This window comes from Muscardinus avellanarius (assembly GCF_963383645.1).
Source record: "Muscardinus avellanarius genome assembly, chromosome: 11".
NCBI classification, from domain to species: domain Eukaryota; kingdom Metazoa; phylum Chordata; class Mammalia; order Rodentia; family Gliridae; genus Muscardinus; species Muscardinus avellanarius.
The window spans coordinates 77,653,720-77,680,492 of record NC_137797.1 but is presented as its reverse complement, the minus strand read 5'-3'; the positions used below and the strand labels follow the sequence as shown (position 1 = coordinate 77,680,492).

Here is a 26,773-nt window from a genome sequence, read left to right as displayed (position 1 = left end):
TAGTTTTGATGTGCATTTCCCTGATTGCTAATGATCTAATGATGTTGAACATTTTTCAAATATTTATTAGCCATTTGTATTCTTTTTTTTTTTTTTTTTTTTTTGCGGGTCTGGGATGAAACCCAGAGGCATTTAACCTCAGAACTACACCCCCTGCCCTATTTAAAAAAAATTTTTTTTGAAACAGTGTCTCAATAAGTTGCAGAGGGCCTCACTAAGTAACTGAGGCTGTCTGCGAACCGGGATCCTCCTGTCTCAGCCTCCCAAATGCTGGGATTACAAGTGTGCACTACCATGCCCGGCTGTATTCTTTCTTTTGAGAAGTGTCTAAATTCAGTTCCACTGCCCATTTTTTGATTTCTTAGTTTTCTTAGTGGTAAGTTTCTTGAGTTTTCTGTATATTCTTGCTATTGGATCTGGAATTGTTTCAGATATTTAGGTGACTCTGTATTATGACCATAGGATAAAAATCATATAAAAGAGGAACATATTGCATTGGTTTTATGCTTGGTTTCCTCTTCCCCAAATGACCAGAGGTATGATTAAATGATAGAGAAGGGAAATCTTAACTTGCCTCCATCTCATACTTGTCTTAGAGCCATAAGTAGGAACAGGTATCATCTTTTCCAAACACCTCTTTATTGAGCTGTTATAAATCTGACTAGACAAGAGGAAGAGACCATCTTCTTGTTTTCTCACTCTATGCATCTTTTCTTCTGCAGGTAAACGACGGCTTTGAAGTTTTGAAGGATGGGTAAAGACTTCCGTTATTATTTTCAGCATCCCTGGTCTCGCATGATTGTGGCTTATTTGGTGATCTTCTTTAACTTCTTAATATTTGCGGAGGACCCGGTTTCTCATAGCCAAACAGAAGCCAATGTAATTGTTGTTGGAAACTGTTTTTCATTTGTAACGAATAAATACCCTAGAGAAGTTGGCTGGAGGATCTTGAAGGTGCTTCTATGGCTACTTGCCATTCTCATAGGACTAATAGCTGGCAAATTTCTCTTCCACCAGCGTTTGTTTGGTAAGTACCACAACCTGTGAAGTGCAATACTGATTTTTATTGAATTTCTTCTCTCTAAGATAAGCTTTTTAAATTTTATATGCCAATTTAGCATGCATTTTAATCTTTCATCCTTAATTTGTTTTGAGTTGTATCTAGGTTATTCAACTACTCTGTTTCCTTGTGTGCATTTTTTTTTCTACTGCTGCTTTAGGAAAATTAGTGTGAGGTCAAATTATTAACGAACTTCATTAAAAAGTGGCATTAAGCTGGGCATGGTGGCACACACTTGATTTCCCAGCATTCAGGAGGCTGAGACTGAAGGATCACGGTTTGCAGACAGCCTCAGGTACTTAGTGAGGCCTTTTGCAATTTAGTGAGACCCTGTTTCAAAATAAAGAATAAACCGGGTGTGGTGGCGCAAGCTTGTAATCCCCTCGCTTGGGAGGCGGAGACAGGTGGATTATGCAGGTTCCAAGCCAGCCGCTGGCTTAAGAGACCCTGTTTCCAAAAAAAAAAAAAAAAAAAAAAAAAATAGGTCTGGGACTGTAGCCCAGAAGTAGAAGGGCTTCCAGGAACCCCAGTAACACACACACACACACACACACACACACACACACACACACAGAATAAAAAATGGGGCAGGGGGTGTAGCTTGGACTTCGATTGCCCCTGGGTTCCATCTTCAGATCAGCAACAAAACAACAAACAAACAAAAAAACAAAGTGGCTTTAGAGCTGGGTGTGGTGGCACCACTTGTAATCTCAGTACTTGGGAGGCTGAGACAGAAGGATTGTAGGTTTGCAGCCAGCCTCAACTACTTAGTGAGGCCCTCCACAACTTAGTGAGACCTTGTTTCAAAATAAATAATAATAATAATAATAATAATAATAATAATAAAAGGTCAGTACATGTAGCTTGGAGGTAGAAGGCCTCTATGTTCAATCCTTAGTACCACAAAAAAAGTCACATTAGAGATAAATAAATGAATGTGTGTGTAATTTTATTTAGAGAAGACATGGAAATAACTAAATATTAGCTAATATGATATAGGAAAAAAATTGTAAATTGTCAAGAGAATGCCTCGTCATCATGCCACAATTTTTTATTAAATAAGCAAACCATTGCTCATATAGTTACATTTATTCTTCAGTCATGGAATTAGAACCAGAACATGAAATGTTTATCTGGGAATTACAAGCGTGCGCCACCACACCTGGCTTATCTTCATTTTTTTTAAACATTGGCATTATAGCCGGGCGTTGTGGCACACGCTTGCAATCCCCGCGCTTGGGAGGCAGAGACAGGAGGATCGCGCAAGTTCGAAGCCAGCCACGCTGGCTTAGGAGACCCTGTTTCCAAAAAATAAAATAGGTCTGGGAGTGTAGCCCGAAGGTAGAAGGGCTTCCAGGAACCCCAGTACCACCAAAAAACAAACAAACAAACAAACAAACAAAAAATGATAATAAACATTGGCATTAAGATGTTTATTTTGAACCTATATAATAGTATGTTACTTAGGGTTGTCTTAGTAGTAAACAAAAGAAAAATAGAATAAATTAGTTTAAGTAACTTATATCCAGGCATGGTGGTGCATGCCTGTAATTCTAGTATTTGGGAGGCTGATATAGGAGGATCATAGGTTTGAGACCAACCTCACCAACTTTGTGAGGTTCTCAGAAACCCTCTTTCAAAATAAAAATAAAATAAAATAAGGCTTAGGGTGTATCTCAGAGGTAAAGTATCTCTGGGTTCGATCCTCATTACCCCCTCCTTCTACCACAAAAGTAACTTATAAGGATACTGGGATATTTCACTGAGACCAAAGATCATAGGTGACTTAGAGTATTTTCAGTCTAGAAGTTGGATTAGAGCCTGTTGTGGTGCCGCATGCCTGCCTGTAATCCTAATACTTGGGAGACTGAGACAGGAGGATTCCTAGGGCCTCAGCCAGCCGCAGAAACTTAGCAAGACCCTTTGAAACTTACTGAGACCCTGTTTCAAATTAAAAAATAAAATAGGGATGGGTTATATAGCTCAGAGGCAGAATGCACCTGGGTAGTTAAATCTCCATTACCACAAAAAAAAAGTTAGAAAAAAATGACAATGTTTTAAGGGAAAAAAAACACAAAGAAACATCCATATATACACACAATATTACACACATTATAGACTATCCCAAATCCCTATTTACTTCTCAGACTATTTTCATCTGCTCCTATAAGTATGTAAAGTACTCATACTTTGTCTTTATTACCTACATGCTTATCTGCACATAGTTTCAAGAAGTTTTGTGAGACAGTGAAAGAACGAAATGGGGGAATAGCTAAAAATGGGAGGACCCGAGGAAGATTTTGCTGTTGGTGTCACTTGCTTTTGATGGTGATTTTAGTGGAGGTATGAGATTAATCAAGCTGCTTATAGTTGTGGTTCGGGAAGGAGTTAGATTGAAGTAGAGATAAGTTAAAGATGTAGAAGTAAGATGGCATCACTGAAAGTCTCTGGGACATAGGACACAGGTAAAAATGGTGGGCTTAGAGTGGACAGAGGAGAGACCCTGGTTCCTCAGATACAGGTGTGGGTGAGATGAAGGATAACACTCCTATAGTGTCTGAGGTGATGGAGCAGGGAGGGGAGGGTTTCCCCACCTGATAACCTCCACTTTACTATAAAGGGCTGAAGTAAAGATGGATGGGTTTGAGGAGACAAGGGAGTAAGCAAGGGGCTGAGGTCTGGAATAGTGACCCTAGGGAGTGTGGGAGTGAACGGATTGGGAACAAATGAAAAGGGGCTGATGATTGCTAAGGGCCAGTGAGGTTAGTTAAGATAATTAGACTCTGAGTTGTTGAGCAGTTGCCTTCTTGAGAGCCCAGTTACCTGGAACAGAATTTGTAAACAATTTATCTGAATGGGACTGCTCAGACTTGCTGTGCTGGAAATAATGGATGGGAAATGAAGCCAGGTGTGGTGGCGCACGCTTGTAATCCCAGCATTCTGGAGGCTGAGATGAGAGGATCGTAGTTTGTGGACAGCTTCAGCTACTCAGTGAGGTTCTTTGCAACTCAGTGAGACCCTGTTTCAAAATAAAGAATAAAAATAAAATAAAATAAAAACAAAATAAAGAATAAAAATTAGGGCTGGTGGTGTAGCTCGGAGGTCGAATGCCCCTGGGTTCCACGCCTAAACCCACACCCACACACACACAAAGATGGAAAACGAATGAAAAGTTTTGGTGTAAGGTTTACCGACATGATTAACAACAGTGAGTTCTGGTTGGACACGGAAAAAAGGTGCAGGGAGATAATGGAGGGAAGGAAGGAAGGAAGGCTCAAAGCCTGAAGGCATGGACAAAGCTAACCAGATGCAGTGGGAATCAGAAGAAAGGATGTAGGTGTAGCTAAATGGCATGTTGTAACATTTTGGTCATTCTTTAGTGTGGTTCTGTTCCCAGTGAGGTGTGGTCTTTTGGTCTGTGGGGCCAGAGTGGAGTGGAAAAACAAATCATTGACAAAGAGGATATGTAGGGACACGATGTTAGTTGTGTCATCCACTGAATATTGAATAAGCATGGTGCTGGCCCTAGTAGACAAGGACAGAAGAGGTAAGTGTGGGTTGTAAGTGGGAAAAGGTTAATTTGAAAAATTGGGTAAAGAGTGCTAGACAACAAAACACTGAATATACATTACAATTAGTAGCAGGATACATTTGTAAGATATGGTATTAATAAGAAAGGAAGGTCATTTCTTTTTACAATTCCTACATTTTAGATTATTATATTGCACTTATCTCTTATGCTAAGAGCACATTTCAATCATGTCTTACTTTTTAGTTTTCCTTTAGTATAAGTAATTTATCCCTTAAAAAGCATTCTAGGTTTCAAATGGTTTATTGAGTACACATTATTTTCCAACAATGCAAAAGTGTATTGATATATATTTTTATTATAATGAAAATATTCTATAATATCATCTTTGCCTCTTCTATTTGGTAATTTTCTTACTCCTTTTATTCCCTACTAAAAATATGTGAAATTATATGAGCTATTAGAGAAGGAATGATAACTTGCAAATCTGTAAGAAAAGTAGACTCCAGATTCAATTTCTTGGTGAATTCCAAGCTTGTCTTCTCTCCCTTCCTCTCTTCATAGCCATGAACTCATCATTTCCTTCTAATAGTTCTCTCCTCTTCCAGTTCATTATGGATTTTACAGTATATTTTCTATGTGGTTAAATGGCTCCTACCACCTACAAAGCTCTTTATGACCTACTCCTGCCCCATTCCAAACTTAGTCTCTTGACATTGCGCACTGCACTGTACTATGTGCTGGTTTTCAAACCTGCCAGTTTCCCTCATGCCTCTCTTTCTCCTAATGCCTCTCTTTCTCTTCCATATGTACTTTTTCATGTCCTTCCTGACAACTTGGCTAATTTCTTTTTCCTTCAAATCATAGTTCAAGTATTATTTCTCCTGCAGTGTTTATTTTTTTACTCCCTCCTATTGCATTTATGTTGCTTTCTCTACAGCTCCCACTTGTGGCCATGTGACAGCTTGCAGCATTATGGGAAAGAACCCAAAATTTAATGCAAACACAAATAAATGTTCTTATTGTCTTGGTATGCAATAAATGTGTGCATCTCTGCTTCCAAATAACTAGCATTTATACATAATTTATTCTGTAAAAAGCTATGTTTAAGCCCTTTACAATTTGCAGATACAGGTTTGTGGTAGGTGGTGGTGATGATGATGAAGATGTATGCATTTGGGAGGAGTGAGATTGATAATTACAAGTGCAGAAATTTTTGTTATAGAAAATTTGAGATAGTTTACAAAATGATCAGAATAATTTTGTGATATTAATTGAGCAGTTTTACTTTTTATGATTCTCTAATAAAATGCCAGACATAAATATTAGGTAGAATTTCACCATCTCTTTCATTTCATTCGTCTTTTCTTGTTTATTTTACTATGGAAAAATATTTTCCAAGTAAACTTCAAAAGAACAACATGGTATCAGCAATGTATTTTTAATTTTTTTAAAATATACTTTTATTGGTGCATTGTGATCTAACGTCATAATGAAGTTCAGAGTGATAGATACACACATGCATAGCAGAAGTGAGGAAGAGTGAATGATTATTTGAGTACATGTTTTTGTTTTTGTTTTTGTTTGGTAGTGGGGATTGAACTCAGGGACATTCTACCTCCAAGCTACACTCTCAGCCCTATTTTATTTTTAATTTTGAAACAAGCATTTGCTGTGTTGATGAAAGTCTCACTACTTGCCAAGGCTGTCTGCAGTCAGCCTCCCAAGTACTGAGGTTACAAGCTTGCGCCACTACTACTGGCTGAGTACATGATTTTAATACAGCTCATTGGTGAGATGATTTCATGAGTCTTGCTATACAAATTGGCTTGGTTTTGAGCTTCCTTGGAGCTTGGGCAAAAGGGGAGATGTAATACATTGCATTCTTGTGGTTATTAGCAATGATGAGAATTTCAGGTTCCTCCAGAATTTTTTTTCCTTTTTTTTATACTTTTATTGGTACATTATAGTCTCATGTCATAACATAGTTCTTAGAGTTCACTATCACTAATAGTTCATTATAAGTGATAGTGAGCTATTATGACACGTATGCACATATCACTTGGTTTTCCCCCGATCCCTCTCCACTTCCCCCTTCTTTATGTAGGATATTGAGATTGACATTGGCATTCTTGCATATGTACACAGAGTCAGTGGAAGTGATTCCTTGATTCTCCCTCTCTATATAACTGTATATAGTTATTTGAATAATTTTTTATTAATTTATGGTTTCTAAGTTACCTCATCAGCCATATGAGGGCAGGGATTTAGTTCTCAGTGCCTAAAACAGTGCCGAGTACAATAGTGTATATTAAATTCAAATGAACAGATGCATTAATGCTTCTCCATCTTTTACATGTTGTCTTTGCCAATGTTGCCTTTTTATTTTAAGCAATAGATGCATATTCACTAGTTCATTCATAATATATGAAACATGATATTTAAAGTCTGGTTAAGGAGATAAGATATATATGGATATATATACATATGAAAAATTAAATGCTCTGATAATACAAGAAAGTGTCTATCAAATTTCAAATGAGTGAAACAGATTGCAAGTGCTATAGGAATTCAAGACAGGAGATCACAGGGGCCAGCAAGGCCACAGGAAGCTTTCCTGCTGATGGGGCATCTCGGCTGAATCTAAAGCATGAGTGGGACTAAACTAGTCACAAATGGTGTGAAGATTTCATTGCAGAATTCAGGTCGTGGGGTCGATGATATGAGCAGAGGAGATGAGGACAACAGAGGTTTTTGGAGTGGAGGGGAAACGAGGGCTTGTCTTGATTGAAGGAGTGTATCTTATGAGAGGAGGAGAGGCAATGGAAAATTCTTGCTGAGCATGGTGGCACACACTTGTATTCCTAGCATTTGGGAGGCTGAGACAGGAGGATCGGGGTTCAAGGACAGCCTCAGCTACTTAGTGAGGTTCTTTGCAACTCAGTGAGACCCTGTTTTAAAATAAAGAATAAAAAACAGGGCTAGGGGTTTAACTTGGAGGTAGAATGCCCCATGTACCACAAAAACCAAAAAACCAAACAACCAAAAACAGAACCCCCCCCCCAAAAAAAAAAAAAACAGTTTCCTAACTTTGGACTTATCTCTTCCAATGTGGTCTCTGAATCAAGAAAAGTATTTGGACAAGGTATGAGATGACGAAACAGCTAATCCTGAGCAGAATCTAAGGGGGACTGAGAAGGAAGACACTTGAAGAGCAAGAATGAACTAGGAAGGCATTTTAGGACTGACTGGCAATCATTCCGGGTTGAGACTGTTCAGACCAGTCTACACTAGGAGTGGAACACTGTGAGAGGTTGTGAAGCTTCTACAACTAAAGAGCTGTGAGGAGGGTCAAGTCAGGGTGAAATTAGTAAAGGGACCTAGGAAGACTGGGCTGGGTGACTGGGAGAGAAGTTGTGAGAGAGGGAAAGAAAAAGTCATTAGGAGAATGTGGCCAGAGAAAAGGTACTACATTAGTGAGTGATGGCTTCAGGAATGAGCATGTAGGGGGTGATTCCTTTACCCCTTAAATGGTGCTCTAAGTAGCAGCAGTGTGTCTTTACCAGCCTTAGCATGGGTTCACCTTTTCTATCCAAAACAATGAGGTCAGATGTTTTCAGAATTTAGTGCATGTGTCTAGATCGAGTGGGCCACTCTGATAAATACCTCATTATCAAACACACTAATATTTCCGTAATAAATATGTACTTCCATAGATGGTCACATGAAGTGCAGTAAATAAACACAATGAGATGGATGTGGTGGTGCATGCCTATAATTCCAGCACTTGGGAGGCAGAGACAGGAGAATTTAAGGTTCCAGACCAGCCTCAGCAACTTAGCAAGACTATTAGCAACCTAGAGAGACTGTTTCCAAAACAAACAAACAAACAAACAAACCAACCAACCAACCAACCAACCAGCTGAGGGCATAGCTTGGAGGTATATGCCCCTGGGTTCAATTCCTAGCAACTAACACACAACACACACACACACACAGACACACACACACAGACACACACACACACACACACACACACACACACACACACACGACTACAAACAGGGAACAGCTTTTAAGTAGGTTCAGGTTTGGTTTTGCTCCTAACAGATTCAGATTTGGTCAGGTTTTGCCAATAAATTAGCTCCAAGTGCCAATCAATTATCAGCAAAGATCAGAGTTGGATTTTAGAGATGCAAAAACTGGATTGTGGATTTCTACTTGGTTATAATAAGAATTTCATAAACATTTTGGCATGATTCTTTTTAAAAAGTCTATGATTTAAATAAAAAGAATGGTTTCTAGACAGCTACAATAGATGAATACGTGATTTATTTATTTATTTATTTTTTGCGAGTCTGGGGATAGAACCCAGGGGCATTTGACTTCCAAGCTACACTCCCTGTCCTATTTTTTATTCTTAATTTTGAGACAGAGCCTCACTAAGTAGCCGAGGCTGTCCGTGAACCGCAATCCTCCAGTATCAGCCTCCCGAATGCTGAGATTAAAAGCGTGTTCCACCACGCCCGGCTAGATTTTTCTTGTGTTTATATTATGCAAACTACTAGGTTGTTTGCTATTTTCTGTCTGTTTTAGCTTTAAGCAGGAAGTTTTGGGGAAAATATTCTAAATATATTGAGTAATTTGAGAAGACAAGTTCTAGTTTGTTTCAACAGGACATCTCCTATGAAATGCCAAATGATAATATTTTGTCATTTAATAAAGCTAAATGCCCGTTTTCCATTGTCTTAGTTTTAAGTGTAGTTTGAAATGTTTTTCTTATATTTTGAGCTACATATATGATTTTACTTAAAAACAGAAAGATTCAGACATTCCAGGAAATATAGGCAAGATAGTTATGGTGACTCAGGATTATCAAAAGATGAAGAATCACATATTTTAGATAAGAAAACCATTATGTCAATACAATATGGGTATGGGTTGACTTCATTTGTATTAATTTGATATTGCAATAGCTGAATTATATAAATAATTCCAGGTTATTATGACAGTTGCTAGTACATTTTCAAAAAGTATGATTCTGACTACTTAGCATAAATGTTAGCAATTGATTTTTTAAGTATAGTATTATCAAGATAATAAGGACTTCATTGTAAGGGAATTATTTGAATCTATAGACAAATGATACTGATAATATCTATAGTTTTAAACTTTGTCCTCTCAAAATATTATACAGTATTTGGTATTCATGACAAATATTATTTAAATGTTGTATCATGATTCTCATTCTCAGCCAACCTGTAATAAGTGCTAGTATCTTCATTTCCCTAAGTGCTTAAATCATCAACCCTCAATTACTTTTCTTAGAGCAAATAATTTCAGAGCCAGAAGTGACTAAGGGGTTCAAGTTAAGAGAAAAATGTTATTGCAGAGCTTTGTGTATCCTTTTTGCATAAGAAAAAAATTTAAGAAGGCTTTAAAAATATATAAGATAGGCTAAAAATGTAAGCTGAAAAATTATTGATATGTTGTTGTATTTTTAAGAAGCTTCAGAGAATTACCATTCTTCATAGGAGAATTTGGTTTAAGTGTTACTGAACTTTGTAGCCCTTTACAAAAACTCATTCTGTTACTTTAGTGTTCTCCCTCATAGAGTAGGAGAGGAAGGTGAGGGTGGAAATTCCAAGTATAAAACCATTTCCTCCCACACCTACTTATTAGGTGTCTTCATTAGATTACGGTGCAGGCAGCTGCACATCCATTAGCACTAAAGGGCAATCAGCTGCAGCCTTAGGCTTGATAGAATCGTCTGGCTGCTCTAGTTCCCGCAGGACAGAGGATACAAATGCTGTAAAAAGAAACCTCAAGGACTTAATAAACTGACTCAGCTTAGAGCATTATAATTAAGCAATCATTAACCAGGGTACTTTCCTAGGTACCTTTTTATTGTACTTGTTACAGATGAGTCATTCAGGGGCCAAGGGACCCTATTCTTTCCATGTCTAATCATTGCTTCCACCTCCTCTACTCATTTCCCACTGATGGGAGGCGGTGGTAGAAATTGCTTATGAAGGCCATTGTTAGTGGAATTGCAGCAGGCACTTAACCCGTGAACACAATGCAAAGAAAAACCACTTCACCACTAGCAGGGGTAGAACTTGACAGTAGATTAAATAACATGTAGTAAAATTGGGAGTGAAGAGTGCTTGCTTACTCAATTCATTTAAAAACACACTCATAGAAGTTTCTGTTCAAAGAATAAACTAGTGCTGCCTGTAACAGGAATGTGATTTGAGATGGTACCCCCCCCCCTTTGTTTCTTTTCTCTTTCATTAATTCCTACAACTATAGCCATTTCCTTTATGTTAGTTGGGAGATGCAGTGAACTAAGATTGTTGGGAGATATTGGTCCAAACAGTGAACACGTGTTGGTAGGTGGGAGTAAATAGAAAAATGTTTTGATGTGATAGCTGTGTTCCTATGCAGGGTTCTAGATAGAAGAGGGTAAAAAAAAGGCCACTACAATGAACTCACAGGGTATCAGACTAGAATAGGGTAACAGACTAGAATACTGATGGTTCATTTTTTTGGTGGGGGTATTAGAGATGGAACCCCTCTTTCTCTAGGCTGTGCCCCCAGACCTATTTATTTTTTATTTTGAAACAGGGTCTTACTAGGTTGCTAAGAGCCTCACTAAATTGCTGATGCTGGCTCCAAACCTCGATACCCTGTCTCAGCCTCCCAAGTACTGGTACAAGTGTGTGCCACCACACCTGGCCTTTAGTGAGGGTTCTGACACTATACCTATGAGTTTGAATATCAGTAGCAGATAAAGTTCTGCTGCTTTTTATTTGTGTCTTATCGTAGCTGTGACCCAGACTTATTGTTAGTGGGTAAACAGAAGTGTCCAGGGATGATTTGCCTTGCTCCAAGGTCACAACAATCGCCAGCAGTAAAATTGGAACACAAGCTGAAGCCTCCTGATTCCCAGACAGGCGCCTTTCCAGGGACCCCAGATGGCGAACTGGCAGTCAGCAAGGGCATCTGCCAGGACGGGATTGTGCAGCCACTCCCTACAGCTTTGCTCCACATTGTCTGTGCTAGGGGATCTTTCCTGGCATGGCCTCCTGCCTGACCAGCCCTTTCTTTTGCTAAAAGTAAGTCATTTAGTTGACCCAGCAAGAAGTCGTAGTTACACAAAGTCTGTCTTTGCTACTGAACCTGGAGAAACTCAGGACAATGCTTCCTGCCCTGGGGCCATTGGTAACCTGTCGTTCTTGGTTGGACTCTACTCTTCCTTTTAACTTCAAAGGAATGTGATCACAAATTTAAGATTTTCCTTGCTTAGTCCAACCTATTATGATACTTTGTGTGTCCTTGAGGACACAACCATTGAATTGGATAAACCATCTGAGAGTAACCAAGCCAATACTGTACACATAAAAACTTGAGAGAGTGAGTTTGAAATTACTTTTCAACAGTTCAGGGAAGTTAATGTTGCTTGCTCTTTCTTATCCTGTCCCCTCTCTTTTATGTCCTACTCAGTTTATTCCTGCTTGAACAGCCACCTTTTTTTTTTTTTTTTTTTTTTTTTTAGTGGTACTGGGGTTTCTGGAAGCCCTTCTACCTCCGGGCTACACTCCCAGACCTATTTTATATTTTTGAAACAGGGTCTCTTACACCAGCGCGGCTGGCTGGCTTTGAACCTGCGCGATCCTCCTGTCTCCGCCTCCCAAGCCTGGGGATTACAAGTGTGCGCCACCACGCCCAGCAACAGTCACCTTTTTTTAGCATCATCATTGACAGATGTATTAAGGATTTACCATTTGCAAGGGACAGTGATAGTGCCCTGAGCCTTTCAGGAGGTTGCAGTCTGGCAAAGCAATTATACAAGTTTATTTATGTGTTTATTTTATTTTATTTTATTTGTGGAACTAGGAATGGAACCCAGAGGCCTTCTACCTCCAGGCTACACCCCAGACCTATTTTATATTTTATTTGCAAACGGGATCTCACTAAATTGCTGAGAGCCTCACTAAGTAGCTGAGGCTGGCTTTGAACCCACACGATCAATCCTCCTGTCTCAGCCTCCCAAGCTTGGGGATTACAAGCGTGTGCCAACATGCCCGGCTAAGTGTATTTAAATATAACTATAATATCAGATACAGATTAGACATGGGCATCTGAAAATAGAGCTGCAGTATCACTGGAATGCCAGTATATGATAATTGCCACAGAGTTGGGCTGGACCAGTTTTTTTTCTGAATGGGTAGAAAGTTATCCCTACAGCAATGGTCACATGAGTTTCTTGAGCAAAGTAGGAGCTCATGGGAACCATGAACTATCGGGATGAATGCATTTGTTAGGTGTTTCCTTTGTTACCTCTTTGGCCTTCTCTGAGCAACTTTAACAATGGTGAGTTCACTGTCTCTTAAGAAGTCTCTATGTGCCATCAATATTTACTGGCTCTGAATCTGAGCTTTGCCTTTCAGCACCAGGAGAAACTCTTGAAGAGAGGAGGAGGATGTTCCAAGCTGGAGAAATAGCAAACACAAAGCTGTGGGGAAGGAAGAAATGGTTTCTAGATAGTGTGAATGAGGCAATCTAGCTGGATCAGTACATTTGGGTAGACTGGAGGCACGAGATGGAAGCTCCAGAGTAAATTTTAGAGGGTCATGAATTTCAGGTTCAGAAATTGAACATCTATCCTGAAAAAATTAGTAGAGAATATCTCTTCTTTTAAAAATTTAAAAATGGCCGGGCATGGTGGCACACACTTGTAATCCCAGCGCTTGGGAGGCTCAGACAGGAGGGTCACATAGGTTCGAAGCCCCAGCTTCTGAGTGAGTCACTTAGCAACTTAGTGGGACCTTGTTTCCAATAAAGTATAAAATAGGTCTGGGAGTATAGCCCAGAGGTAGAAAAGCTCCTGGGTTCCACCCCCAATACCACAAAAAATGTAAATATGAAAAGTTATGTTAGCATATTTTGGGGAAATAAACCCCAAATACGTGAAATCAAAGAGGAAAGTTAAACGTTTTTGATCAAAGAGATGAAAAGATCAAAAAGTATTGTGGAAAGAAAAACACAGGGTTAGCTGGCATGGAGGCAGTGAGGTGTGCTGCAGTTGCTGGGGTCTACCTGACCTGGTGATCAAGACTGGACTTAGAAGTGGTGCCAGGGAGAGAGGAGGAGGGAGGGAGAGCCTGTGAGGAGGACCTGTTGGTACACTTTCCTTTCTTCTTAAATAAAAAATTGATTTTCACTCCTGTTCCTGAGTCCATTTACATCATATACTGAACACAAGACATATCAATCCATTTCTAAAATTGGGAGCTTACATTCTCATTAGATCATCCCACATTATTCTCCAAATTTGCTGAGAGAAATGAATGTATAATTCTGGTTATTCAACACTAGAAGCAACTAAAAATACAGGTTTATGTTCACAAACATATATATTAAGCTGTGAGGGTATTAATGCCATGAATTTTTTCCTTCTTTTTTAGTATGCGTTTTCCTGAACTTGTCACTCTTTGGATTATGCTTATTGGCTTGTCTCAGTATATTTGCAAAGTATGAGAGCCTTAAGCATAGGTCTTGATTTTTTTCATTTAACAAATACTGAGCATCTTTAAGGCCCTAGAAACTCAGCATTGAACAAAATGAAGTCCTTACTTATGTTCCAGAGGGAAGAGACAGTAAGCAAATAAATACAACATTATATATTATGTCAGGGTACAGTAACTAATCAACCAGAAGAGATCTACATAGGGGGTTCAGGAGTTGCAAGAATTCCCTGGCAACTGATTAGAAATGTCATCTGATTAGAAGTAATCAGATGAGAGCTGGGCATGGTGGTGCACGCTTGTAATCCTAGCATTCAGGAGGCTGGGAGACCAGAGGATCATGGTTTGTGGACAGCTTCAGCTACTTAGTGAGGCTCTTTGCAACTCAGTGAGACCCTTTTTCAAAAAGGACAAAAAATAGGGCTGGGAATGTAGGTCAAAAATAGAATACCCCTTGGTTCCATCCCCAGTACTACAAAATAAATAAATAAATAAATAAATAAATAAATAAATAATCAGATGAAAACCAGATATGGTGGCACAGCCCACACTTATAATCTCAGTACTTGGGAGGCTGAGACAGAAGGATGGCAGTTTCATGGCCAGCCTCAGCTACTTTGGCCATCTGCAATTTAGTGAGACCTTTTCAAATTGAAGAATAAAAAATAGAGCTGGGAGTGTAGCTTTGAGGTAGGATGCCCCTGGGTTCAATCTCCAATACAACAAAAATAAAATAAAATAAAATAACATAGGGCAGGGTGTGCAGCTCAGAGGTATAATTTCCCTGGGTTCAATCCCCACTACACCATACACACACACACACACACACACACACACACACACACCACAACACACACACAAACCACACAAAAGAAACAAACAAAAAACCCCAAACTCAGATGACACTTGAATAAAGACCTGAAGAAGATGAAGGGGCAGCCTATGAGAGGGCAGGACAAGTACAGAAACCACAAAGCAGCCATACATCAAGATATGAGTCATATGTGATGAGTCTGATGAATTGTACACATGCTGATGGCTGGTTCAAGTGAGCAAAGAAGAGTAGGAGAAGACTCGGGGGTGAGGTGAGATAGCAAGATCACAGGATTTCATTCTATGGAGTCTTTTCTCCTTAAGTAAAAGAGAAGCACCAGTAAATACTCAGAAGAATGGGAACGAACTTACCATATGATCCAGCAATACCTCTTCTGGTTATCTACCCAAAAGAAAAGAAACCAAACTACCAAACTAATGCACGTGTGTCTATGTTCATAGCTACAAAATTCACCATAGCCAAACTATGGAACCAGCCAAGATGTCCATCAACAGATGAATGGATTACAAAACTGTGGGATATGTACACAATGGAATTTTACTCAGCCATAAAGAAAAACACAGTTACATCATTTACAGGAAATGGATGGAACTGGAGAACATTATGCTAAGTTAGATTAGTCAATCACAAAAAATAAGAAATCAGATGCTCTCCCTAATATGTGGAAGCTAGGGAGAAAATGGGTCATAGGAGACAATCTAGACCAAGAAGGAGATGCTGTAGATGAGCAAATAAAGCAACCTAATTGAGGGGGATGGGAGAAGGAAGAGGGAAATTCCCTAATGTACATGATGTACATTCACAAATACATCAAAGTCAATCACTAAGCTAAATATGAGAAGGAGGGAGGAGGAGGAAATGGGGTGGGAATTGGGTAAAGCTATTTGGGTGATTTGTATATGTATGCCTCTACCATCTTGTACTTCATTAAGATATATGACTACAATTAACCAAAAATTAAAAATAATTAAATTTGGTGTTTAAGGGAAGCACTCAAGCCCTGCTACAGTTTCCTCTGAGATAAGGCAATCAATGATGTAAATTCTGGAGGTTTCTTTACTTTCTTGAACTCCTCATTTCAGCTCTCCCCAGTGAAGATGGAAGTGGAAAAAGTTGGGTTTTATAGTGAGTAAGATACTTTTTGGGTGTGGCCCTTCTCTGTACCTGGCTTCAACCTTGCTCCTGGGAAGCAGTATTGATTTTGTGGTGTTCTTGCTGGCTGTGTGATGGGGAAGGTCATCCTGGAGGTGGTAGTCATGGGGACAGTCATAGTTATCTATCTTCAAAGGTCTGACTCTCAGATCCCTCCCTACAATAAGGAAAGCATCTTTCCAGCTGGGCATTGCGGTGCACAGCTGTAATCCCAGTATTTGGGAGGCTGAGACTGGAGGATCGAAAGTTTCAGGGCAGCCTCAGCAATTTAGCAAGACTCTGTTGAAAAAAATAAAAAGAACTTTGGGTGTAGTTCAGATGTAGAATGCCACTGGGTTAAATCTCCAGGACACACACACACACACACACACACACACACACACACACACAGCACCTTTCTTTCTTTGGAAAAGAAGAGATACTCATCTCTGTGAGGGAGGGGTGGAGGTTGTAATGAGGCCCAGAGCCCTCCCCCGGCCCAGTATAGCCCTTGCTATGAGTCGTGAGTTTAGGCAAATGGAATTGACCCTGTCCATTTATTTCTAGGTTGCTCTCCTGCTTCTATTTAGAGCCTAAACAGATCACTGAACTCTGTTCCCTTCACTGAATTTTGTAAACACAGGGCTTAACAACCTATGTTTAAAAGAGGACAAAAATTTACTTAGCTGAATTCTAGCTGACAGATCAAACTGAATGAAAAAAAAGAATATTTTTGCCTCAGAAAGCTGTGAGCAGTGGGTGGAGGAAGATATTCAGATACAACAAATACTTTGGCAAATCTAGACATATTTTAGCCTTAGATATGCAATAAAAGTGGATAAAATAATATTCTGCCCTCATTCAAGAGGTGCTCTGGATTGCTCATTAGTGTCGGAGTCTCAGGCCCAGGCATGGGGACAAGGCCAGGGCTGTGTGCTCTGGTGGGAAACACACCCTGTCCTGGACATTCATGCAACCCATGAGATATGTTCGTCGGACCACCTCTGACATGTGGTAGGATTTCTTGGTCTTGTGACTAGTTCTGGTTAGTTAGGCGAGAGCAGGAGCGATGTGTGCCATTCTGAGCAACACATTTGCCTGCGCATGCAAGACTTCTGACTCCTTTCTCTCTTCCTTGGCAATCAGCAGTCTTCCAGGTCATTGCTGCACACAAGTCCCAGAGTGAAGGTCACGTTGATTAGCATTAACCAGCCCTCACTGGACACACAGTATGAAAGGAAAAGTCCTTCTTTGCTCTCAGCCATAAGATTTGTTATCACGGCATATATCCTAATCGACAGGATGCAATAAAAGCAGTATTCTAAGTAAATTTATATTATAAAAAAGCTAAAAAACATTGCTCCATTTCCATCTTAAGGGATTAGAAAAAGAAGAGCAAACAGCCAAAAGTAAGTAGGAAGAGGGAAATAACAGAGACCAGATAATCTCACAGATAAAAAATAAGAGACAGCCGGGCATGTTGGCGCACACTTGTAATCCCCACGTTTGGGAGGCGGAGACAGGAGGATCACGCTGGTTCGGAGCCAGCCTCCCTGGCTTAAGAGACCCTGTTTCCAAATATAAAATAGGTCTGGGAGTGTAGCCCAGAGGTAGAAGGGCTTCCAGGAACCCCAGTACCACCACCAAAAAAAAAAAAAAAAAAAGACAGAGCAAATGAACATCTCCAAATGTTGCTTTCTGAAAAAATTAGTAATGTAACTTGAAATCTCCAGTAAAGTCAATCAAGAAGCAAATATAGAAAAAATGAATTGTGAGTATCAAGAATTAAAGAGGTAATATTGAGCCGGGTGTGGTGGCGCATGCTTGTAATCCCAGTACTTGGGAGGCTGAGACAGGAGGATCGCACAGTTTTGAAGCCAGCCTTGGCTTCTTAGTGAGGTTCTCAGCACCTTAATGAAACCCTGTTTCCAAATAAAATATAAAAAGGTCTGGTAGTGTAGCCTGGGGAGGTAGAAGTCCCCTGGGTTCCATCCCCAGTAACCACACAAAAAAAAAGAAAAATAAATGAGACCAAAGAGGTAATATTACAATAGATCTAAATAGGTACAAAGTATAGATAATTTAATTTATGTAAATAAATTCCAAAACAGACCCATAAAACAGAGAAGTTTTTTGGCAGGCATAATTTAATATAATTGACACAGGAAGAAATAATCTGAATAGCTGTAGGTTTATAAGAAATTGAGGCAAGGCTTGATGGCACATGCCTATAATCCCAGTACCTGAAAGGCTAAGACTGGAGGATCACAGGTTCAAAGCCAACTTCAGCAATTTAGTGAAACTCTCTTTCAAAATAGAGCTGGGGATGTTGCCTGAAGGGAGGATGTCAGTGCTTCTGGGTTCAATCCCAAGTCTCACACACACACACACACACACACACACACACACACACACTTGAGACAAAACTGGGATTCTTTCTGTTTCCTGTTTTTGGCTCATCATTTTCTGCCTTTTGAATTCCTGCCTTTGGTTCCCCTACATTTCAAATGTCATCTGCCTTCCAAAATTATTTTCAAATGTTATCCCTGGATTTGATTTCTATAACTTTTGTCATCTTGCATATTTCAGGAGTTTAGTAAACATTTTAAAATAAGTTCCATGGATAATGCCGGGCGTGGTGGCACACGCTTGTAATCCCCGCGCTTGGGAGGCAGAGACAGGAGGATCGCACAGGTTCGAAACCAGCTACGCTGGCTTAGGAGACCCTGTTTCCGAATAAAAATATAAAAATAGGTCTGGGAGTGTAACCCAGAGGTAGAAGGGTTTCCAGGAACCCCAGTACCACCAAAAAAAAAAAAAAGTTCCATGGATAGATGAATGTTGCAGGTGCCTACTGTGTTAGATGATGCAGCAACCTCCTCTGCAGCTTCATCTTCACTGGTATCGTGGTTTTGTGGTTAGAAATTAATAGAAGATCTGTCTTTGGTCATCTATACAACAGTGACTGGTATTTGATACAACTATATAAGTTGTGGCAGAACAATTTTGCAACACTTGAACACTTTACTGACTTGTTATTGACCTAAAAATTTGATAGTATTTTTATAAAAATTTATGAAAAATAAAATAATTTCCAGCATTTGTTGAATAATCTTTATTCTTATACTGGTCCCTATTGGGTCTTTAGCAATTCTTCCAGTTGTTGCTAATAAATAAAAAATATTATCTCTAAATATATTTATACACACATACATACACATGTGTATGTATTCATGACTTTTGTGGTCCCTATCTTCACTCCTTGGTCTACATATTTATTAATTTAAAAATATAGTTGTGCTTTATCTTAAGTGTTAAAGTTGCCTGAAGGTTATTGGTAGAATTAAAAGTGGCAATCCCTGCCTTATTTTTTATGGAGTTGTGACTAAGGCATTTTGAAGATTTCAAATGCTCTGTCTTTAGAACCACCTGCCGCCTGTCTCTGCCATGAGTTCATCATTTTCCATTTTGGGCTCATATCCTGTAGTGATCAAGGATTGGCACAAAAACAGTATTGGCACAGGCCATCCTTTTCAGCACCAATTCTCTTCTAAAAATAAATGGAAAAGTGTCTGCTTCTAACCATAACAGACCTATGACTAAGGCACTGTGAATATTTGGCCAGTGTGAATCTCAGTGATGCAGCAGATATTAAGGAGGGGACTTTTCCTTCAAAGTATTTTTTTTTAGGTCTAGTTTGATAACTATTAGTTGAGGGTTCCAAGTATTTAAGCTTTCAGGGTGTGTGTGTGTGTGTGTGTGTGTGTGTGTGTGTGAGACCAGAAAGTTTACTCAGAAACAGAAAATCATGTCATTATAAGACATACTATATAGAAAGACAGTGATCATAATTTATTGATAATATTCCACTTGCAAAGGTAATTTGAAATTTTCCATCTTTCATCCAGTTATGACAGTTAAGATGGTAACATGTACCTGGGTGTAGTGGCACATGTCTATAATTCCAGTACTTGGGAGGCTGAGACAGGAGGTTCACAGGTTCAAGGGCAGTTTCAGTAACATAGCAATACTTTCAGAAACAGAGTGAGACCCTGTTTCAAAACAAAATATTTAAAAAGGGCTGGGGGTTTATCTCAGACTTAGAATGCCTCTGATTCAAAAGATGTGTACTGTACTTTATAGGGGAAATAGTCAAGGGGATGTAGGAAGACTAGTAGAGAATTACATCAAAGATGCCATGGGAAATAAAACTATAAGAAAGGGATGCTTAGTGGTGCTGAATGCTTTAGAAAAGACAGAAAAACGTTGCAAACAGAGCAGTTAAATGTTGTGAGAGTGATAACACAGCAATTCAAATCATTATTTTTTTTTAAACAGTAATACTTTACAGATTTGAATTCTCAAAGTGCTATTCCACAGTTTCAGTATGAAAGGAAATTTTATTTTTCTTCTTTTTAATAGGCTTAGTACAGTATAGATTGTCACATTTAATGAGTTCTGTGCAGTGTAGGGATTATTTAAAAAGTTAATTATTTATTTGAAAATCCACTTTAATCAAATCTTTTAGTATGTGAAGGAATATTTACATTGTGCAAATATATCTGGAATTCTGTTACCTCTAATGTGTGGTAGAGAATAAAGCTCTGCTGACATTCAGAGAGTCATAGCTGTAATGAAGCTTGCATCTAACAATTAATTTTGACACTGAGGTGTTATAAAAACATTTATCTACTCTTATTGATTGCCATGGATGTCAGCCAAAAGCTGAGGCTTATATTAGGCAGAAAAACATTTTTGTTAATTTTATGTCATTAAAAAAGCACTTGATAGTCAGGAGTAGTGGTGCATGCTTGTAATTCCAATACTTGGGAGGCTGAGACAGGAGGATCAGAGGTTTGTGACCAGCCCCAGCTACTTAGGCCCTCTGCAACTTAATGAGACCCTGTTTCAAAATAAAGAATAAAAAATAGGGCAGGAGGTCTAGCTCAGAGGTAGAATACTTCTGGGTTCAATCCCTAGTACTACCAAAAACAAACAAGCAAACAAACAAAAAAACAAAAACAGAAACAACTTGTTAGCTGGGAATAGTGCATGCTTGTAATCCCAGTACTTGGAGAATTGCAGGTTCATGGTCAGCCGTAGCTACGTAGTGAGCCCCTCTGCAATTTAGCGAGACCCTGTTTCTAAATAAAGAATACAAAATAGGGCTGGGGGTGTAGCTTGGAGGTACAATGCTTCTGGGTTCGATCCCCTGTAAGAAAAAGCACATGTTCACTTCCAGTTTTAATCTTTGTAATGTTTTTCTTTTTGTACTGCTTATACCTATATTTTACTGCATCTTTATTTTCTGTTTTTTAAATTTTCTTCTATTTATTCTGAAAGTTTATTTCTTGCCTTTATCAACATAAATATATGAGGTTTTTAAATTTAATTCTTTAATATTTTCTCTACCCTAAGACATATACTTGTCTTTCTTTTTCATTTATATTTTCAGCAATGTTTTGATAGTTTTTAATTCTAGAAATGGAATTATAACTGTTTTAAGCTTGTTTTTTAAAATTTTTTATTGAACATAAATGGTATACATTTAAACTATACTTGGTGCCCTCTCCCCCCCACCCCTGTTTTCCCTTCCCCCCTCCCACCAATGATTGTCCAGGGTAACCATGCCGTATTCATAATTTTACACATATTTGGATGTAGACCCTCATTAATCAAGTTCAGTCTTCCTCCTCCCCTATCTTTCCATTCAAGCTTTGCTGGTATTTCCCCTCCATTACCTGGAGTACCACTGGTATCCTCTATGTTCCCTAGTTTAGGCATATTAGAGGGAACATATGTACCTTCTCCTTCTGTGCTTGGCTAATCTCACTTAACATAATGCTCTCCAGGACTTTCCATCTTCTTGCAAATGATATTATTTTGTTTTTCTTTATGGCTGAGTAGAATTCCATTGTGTGTATTTCCCAGAGTTTTGCAATCCATTCATCTGTTGATGGAGACCTGGGAATCAAGAAATGGGCAAATGAACTAAATAGACACTTCACAAAAGAAGAGATACAAAGGGCCAATAGATACATGAAAAGATGTCCTACATCATTGGCCATCAGGGAGATGCAAATCAAAACTACACTGAGATTCCATCTAACCACAGTCAGAGCGGCAAGCATAAAGAAATCAAGTAACAACAAATGCTGGCGAGGATGTGGGGAAAGAGGAACTCTTTTACACTGTTGGTGGGAGTGCAAACTAGTTCAGCTACTATGGAGATCTGTGTGGAGATTCCTAAGAAAGTTAGGAATAGATCCACCATATGATCCAGCTCTACCACTCCTGGGTATTTTTCCAAAAGTGTTGAATCCAGAGAACTTAAGCTTGTTTTTAATCTGAGCTGAAAAGTTCATATATCTTTTCACTACCTTTTTATTTTTACTTTCTTCTTCTCATTTATTTATTCTGTCCTTATTTTCCTACCCTCGTGTTTCTCTCTTGGGTGCTTTTCTGTTTAGTAATGATAAACCTACTAACCACACTGGATATAGTGAAGGTGAAAACATTCTACTTTTCTGTCTCAATACACAGGAAGGGTTTATGGAAATTTACTATGCTGTTCAAGGGTAAGAGGTCAAAGGGGCTTATAAAACAGTATTAAGACTGGAAGACAGCCTTATATAGTCTTTGTTTTTCTCCACCTTTACTTTTTCTTTTGGCTTTCAGTCTACCGAGGGTCTTGAATAATGGATCATGTACTTTTAGTGTTCTAGTTAATGTTTCTTGTTCCTCAATTTAGGACCTTTGTTAGCACACAATAGGAGCCGTATAAATAAGCTGAGTTAGTTTGAACTAGTTTCTAATGTGCTGATGTCTTCACCTTCTAAATATGCATCAGGTCCTTTATTTCTGGAAGGGTAATGGTGCTATCAAATTGGAGCGAGAGGGATGGAGTGAGGCCAGGGTGATTGAAATCCCCCTAGGGACGTAGCTGGAATAGTACTTTCTAACTAGTAAATAACATTTGATATTTGATAAGTTTTCTCAAAAGATCTCCAGGGCAACTGAAATGATTAATACAAACTATCAATTCTTCTGAATTACTGCAAGTAATAGTTACAAGTTGCCCCAATTTATTTTATAAATGATGTGTTTTTAAAAAGGGAAAAACAAACACTTGCTTTGCATTCTTAACATTTGCTTATACCCAAGACAGGGGCTTGAAAAGAATAGGGTAAAATGTGTGCACACATGAACAATTGGCGTGTGGTAGGAGAGGAGGAGTCCTGGGGCCAGCTGAGCTTCATAGGACATCCTGTCTCCCAATGTTTTCATGGGCAATCCTGTCTTCCTCTGTTGACCATCCGGAGAGCTTGAAGCCCTGGAGCACATTTACCTGGGTTCTTTCTTTCTTTCTTTTTCTCTTTTTGGGAGTGGGGAAGTTGAACCTAGGAGTGCTTTATCACTGAGCTACACTCCTAGCTCTTTTCTTTCTTTTTGTTTCTTTTTCTTTTGAGACAGAATCTAAATTGGCCAGGCTCACCTCAAACTTGCTTTTCTGCCTCAGCCTCCTGAGTTGCTGGGATTTCAGGCATACGCCCCTGCATTCAGCGTACTTGGCTTCCTTTGAAATCCTGGAAACCTTCACCTGAATATTTGGGATATGTTATTGTTTTATGCTTTGCTAGCTCAAGCAATTCAGCTTGCTTATATATTTTTCATTTCCTGTTCTAAAAGTCATGTAGGATCATGTCCAACAGAGATTCTTCCATACATTTATTTTTCAATCTCTTGATGTTTTGCCCTGTCATTTTCTCTGACTACTACTTCAGTTGAATCAATCATTCATCTGATTAAAACTCAAAGAATCCACTTTGGGGGGGGGACTAGAACAAAAACACTTTGGTTTGCTTTATTTATTGTGAAAGAGAAGAATGATGAATTATCACACCACTGCTGGGTTTAGCTAACAAAGCAATGGAAAAATGTCCAAGGTAATTTTTACCTTGCTATGTTCTATTCTTTTCTCTTTCCATTTTATTTTATTTTTTGATTTTTTTGATTATTTTTATTTTTTTTTATTGGTGCACTGTATTGATACATCATAGTGGGATACAAACTTTTGTAGACATACATGCACACATCGCCCAGTCAGCCCCCACCCGATCCCCACCCCATTCTCTCCCCATCCCTCCTTTCCATGCTTGGCTTAGTGGTTGACATCTAGTATTATAGCACTTTATCCAAAATTAAAAATGATAATTTCACATAATAGTTTCATTTGTCTGATACCAAGCTTTTGATGACTTAAAGATAACATTTCAATATTTCTTTTTGCTTTCTTTCTTACCAGAGAATTTTTTTTTCTATTTTTTTTAGGTGAAACTTTCATATATTTATATATTTATTTTTCAGAAAAAAAAATCTATCCTAATATGGAATATGGACTCTAGATACCCAAAATAATCTTGAAAAAGAACAAAGCTAAAAGATATATTTTCTGATTTCAAACCATATAAAGCTACAATAATTGAAACAGTGTAGTACTGTTCTAAAGGCAGATATATAAACCATTGGAGTTAAATAAAAGCCTTGAGCTAAATTCTCCCCTATATTGTCAAGTTATTTTTGACAAGGTTTCCACGAACATTTGGTGGTGGAAATAATAATCTTTTAACTAAATATTGTTGAAACATAATAAATACATGGAAAAGAATAAAATTGGACCCTTACCTAATCCCATATACAAATATTAACTCAAAATAGATAAAAGACCTAAATATAAATCTTAAGACTATAAACTTTTAGAAGAAAATCTGGGTCATAAAACCTTTCAACATTGAAATTGGCAGTGATTTCTTGGATATGATTTCAATGGTACAGGCAACAGAAGAGTATACAAACTCCCTAAAAAATAAAAAATAATATTGTATATCCAAAGACAATGTAAACAGAGTTAAAAGTTACTGATAGAATGGGATAAAATATTTCCAAATGCTATATCTGAAGGTATATAATATTCCAACTAGAAATCCTAAAAATTAACAACAATAAAGGCAAACAATACAATTTAGAGATAGGTAAAAGACTAACATAAATAATGAATCTCCACAGATAACCAATCTTAGTTGTCTGTTGGATGGAAAGTCTTGTTTCTCTGGTTCTGGTGTGTGTTACCTATTTCTTCTTTGTGGTTAATCTCTTTGAGTATTTTCTCTAGAGCTGGTTTTGAAGACATACATTCCTTCAGTTTGTGTTTGTCATGGAAGCTTCTTATTTTTCCATCTAATTTGATAGAAAGTTTTGCTGGGTAGGAAATTTTTGGCTGGAGGTTGTTTTCTTTCAGAGTTTGGAATATGTTACTCTAAGCCCTTCTGGCTCTCATGACTCGGTTTGGGAAGTCTGGAGTGATTCTAATTGGTTTGCTTCTGAATGTCACTTGGCCCTTTGTTTTTGTTGCCTTTAAGATTCTCTGCTTGGCTTCCACATTGGTCATTTTGACAATTATGTGGCATGGGGATCCTCTTCTCCGATCCTGTCTAAAGTGAGTTCTATAAGTTTCCTGGACCTGTGTATCAACCTCTTGCTCTATGTTTGGAAAATTTTCTGCTATTACTTCCTTGAAGAGATTGTTGATCCCTTTGGTTTCACTTTCTTTTCCCTCCTCTATTCCAATTATTCTTAGGTTAGCTCTCTTAAAATGGGCCCATATTTCTTCAATGTCAGATTCCTGCATTCGGATATTTTTTTCAAGATTAGAAACTATGCGTTCATTTTTGGAATGATCATCTTCTAAGAGCGAGATTCTGTTCTCCATGTGGTCTAATCGGTTGTTCGTGCTTTGAATTGAGGCCTTTACTTCATTAATTGCATCCTTTATCTCTTTTTGGCTCTCTCTGAGTTCTTTTCGAAGCACCTCTATTATTTCTACAGTTATTTTCCTGATTTGATCTAGAAATCTCTGATTTTCTGTTTTATTGGGTTCTGATGTTGTGGGGTTGTGGGCATTCATTGCTCCATTGTTATTCCTCTTTCCCATGATTTCGGAAGTTTGTGCCTTCTCTGGGTTCTTCCCTTGGGTCACTATTACTTCACTTAAGGTGCTCTGGATCTTGAGACTGTGGTATCTCAGACCCCACTACTCCTTTACTGGGTTGTATCACAGAATCTCCGACCCAGAGAGTCGATAGAGGCTGCTTTAGACTATGGGGGGTGCCAGGTTGCACGTTCGCCTATGGTGTGATATCTCTGCCACCGCCACTCCCCCACTGGGTCAAGTCCCTGGGAGTACAGTACTGGGATTTCTCCTCTGGGGCCTGCAATTTGACTCACTGTTCTTGAGTACGCAGATGTAGCTGTACTGGACTCGGTGAAATTGCTGCTGCTGCCACCGGTGGCAATATGGTGCTGCTGCTACGCCCTCGGCCGTGAGGCTGGCGTATTTTTTCTTGGTTTTGAGTTCCACTCTGAGTCCCTGCAGTGTGTGCTGAGCTCAGCCACTGGGAGCTTTAGATGCTCCCTGCACAGAAAGATCCCGCCTGGCTGTTCCGCAGTGGCTCACCTCGGCTTGCTGTAGCTGTCCAGTGAATTCGCTGCTGCCGCATCCTCGGGCGTGAGGCTGGTGTATCTCCTCTGTGGCTTTGAGCTCTGTTCTCAGTCCGCTTTCTCTCTGGAGCCTGGTGATTTTTTTGTTTCTCTGGTGATGGTGTTTTCTGGCTATGAAGGGCGCTGATTTT

The 26,773-nt window shown here is 38.9% G+C and overlaps 1 protein-coding gene across 3 annotated transcripts in view; it reads left to right on the top strand.

Moving 5' to 3' along the window:
• Positions 1-750: 750 nt before the first annotated feature.
• TMEM117 (transmembrane protein 117) overlaps positions 751-26,773 on the top strand; it is a gene marked incomplete at both ends in the record, with an annotated part of 622,588 nt that continues 596,565 nt past the window's right edge. For 2 of the 3 annotated variants that reach the window (XM_080706437.1, XM_080706439.1), the window contains one exon: positions 751-1,027. In XM_080706437.1, coding sequence (XP_080562563.1) covers positions 751-1,027 — 277 coding nt within the window. The remainder of the gene's footprint in view (positions 1,028-26,773) is intronic. The other variant, XM_080706438.1, reaches the window with a different exon arrangement.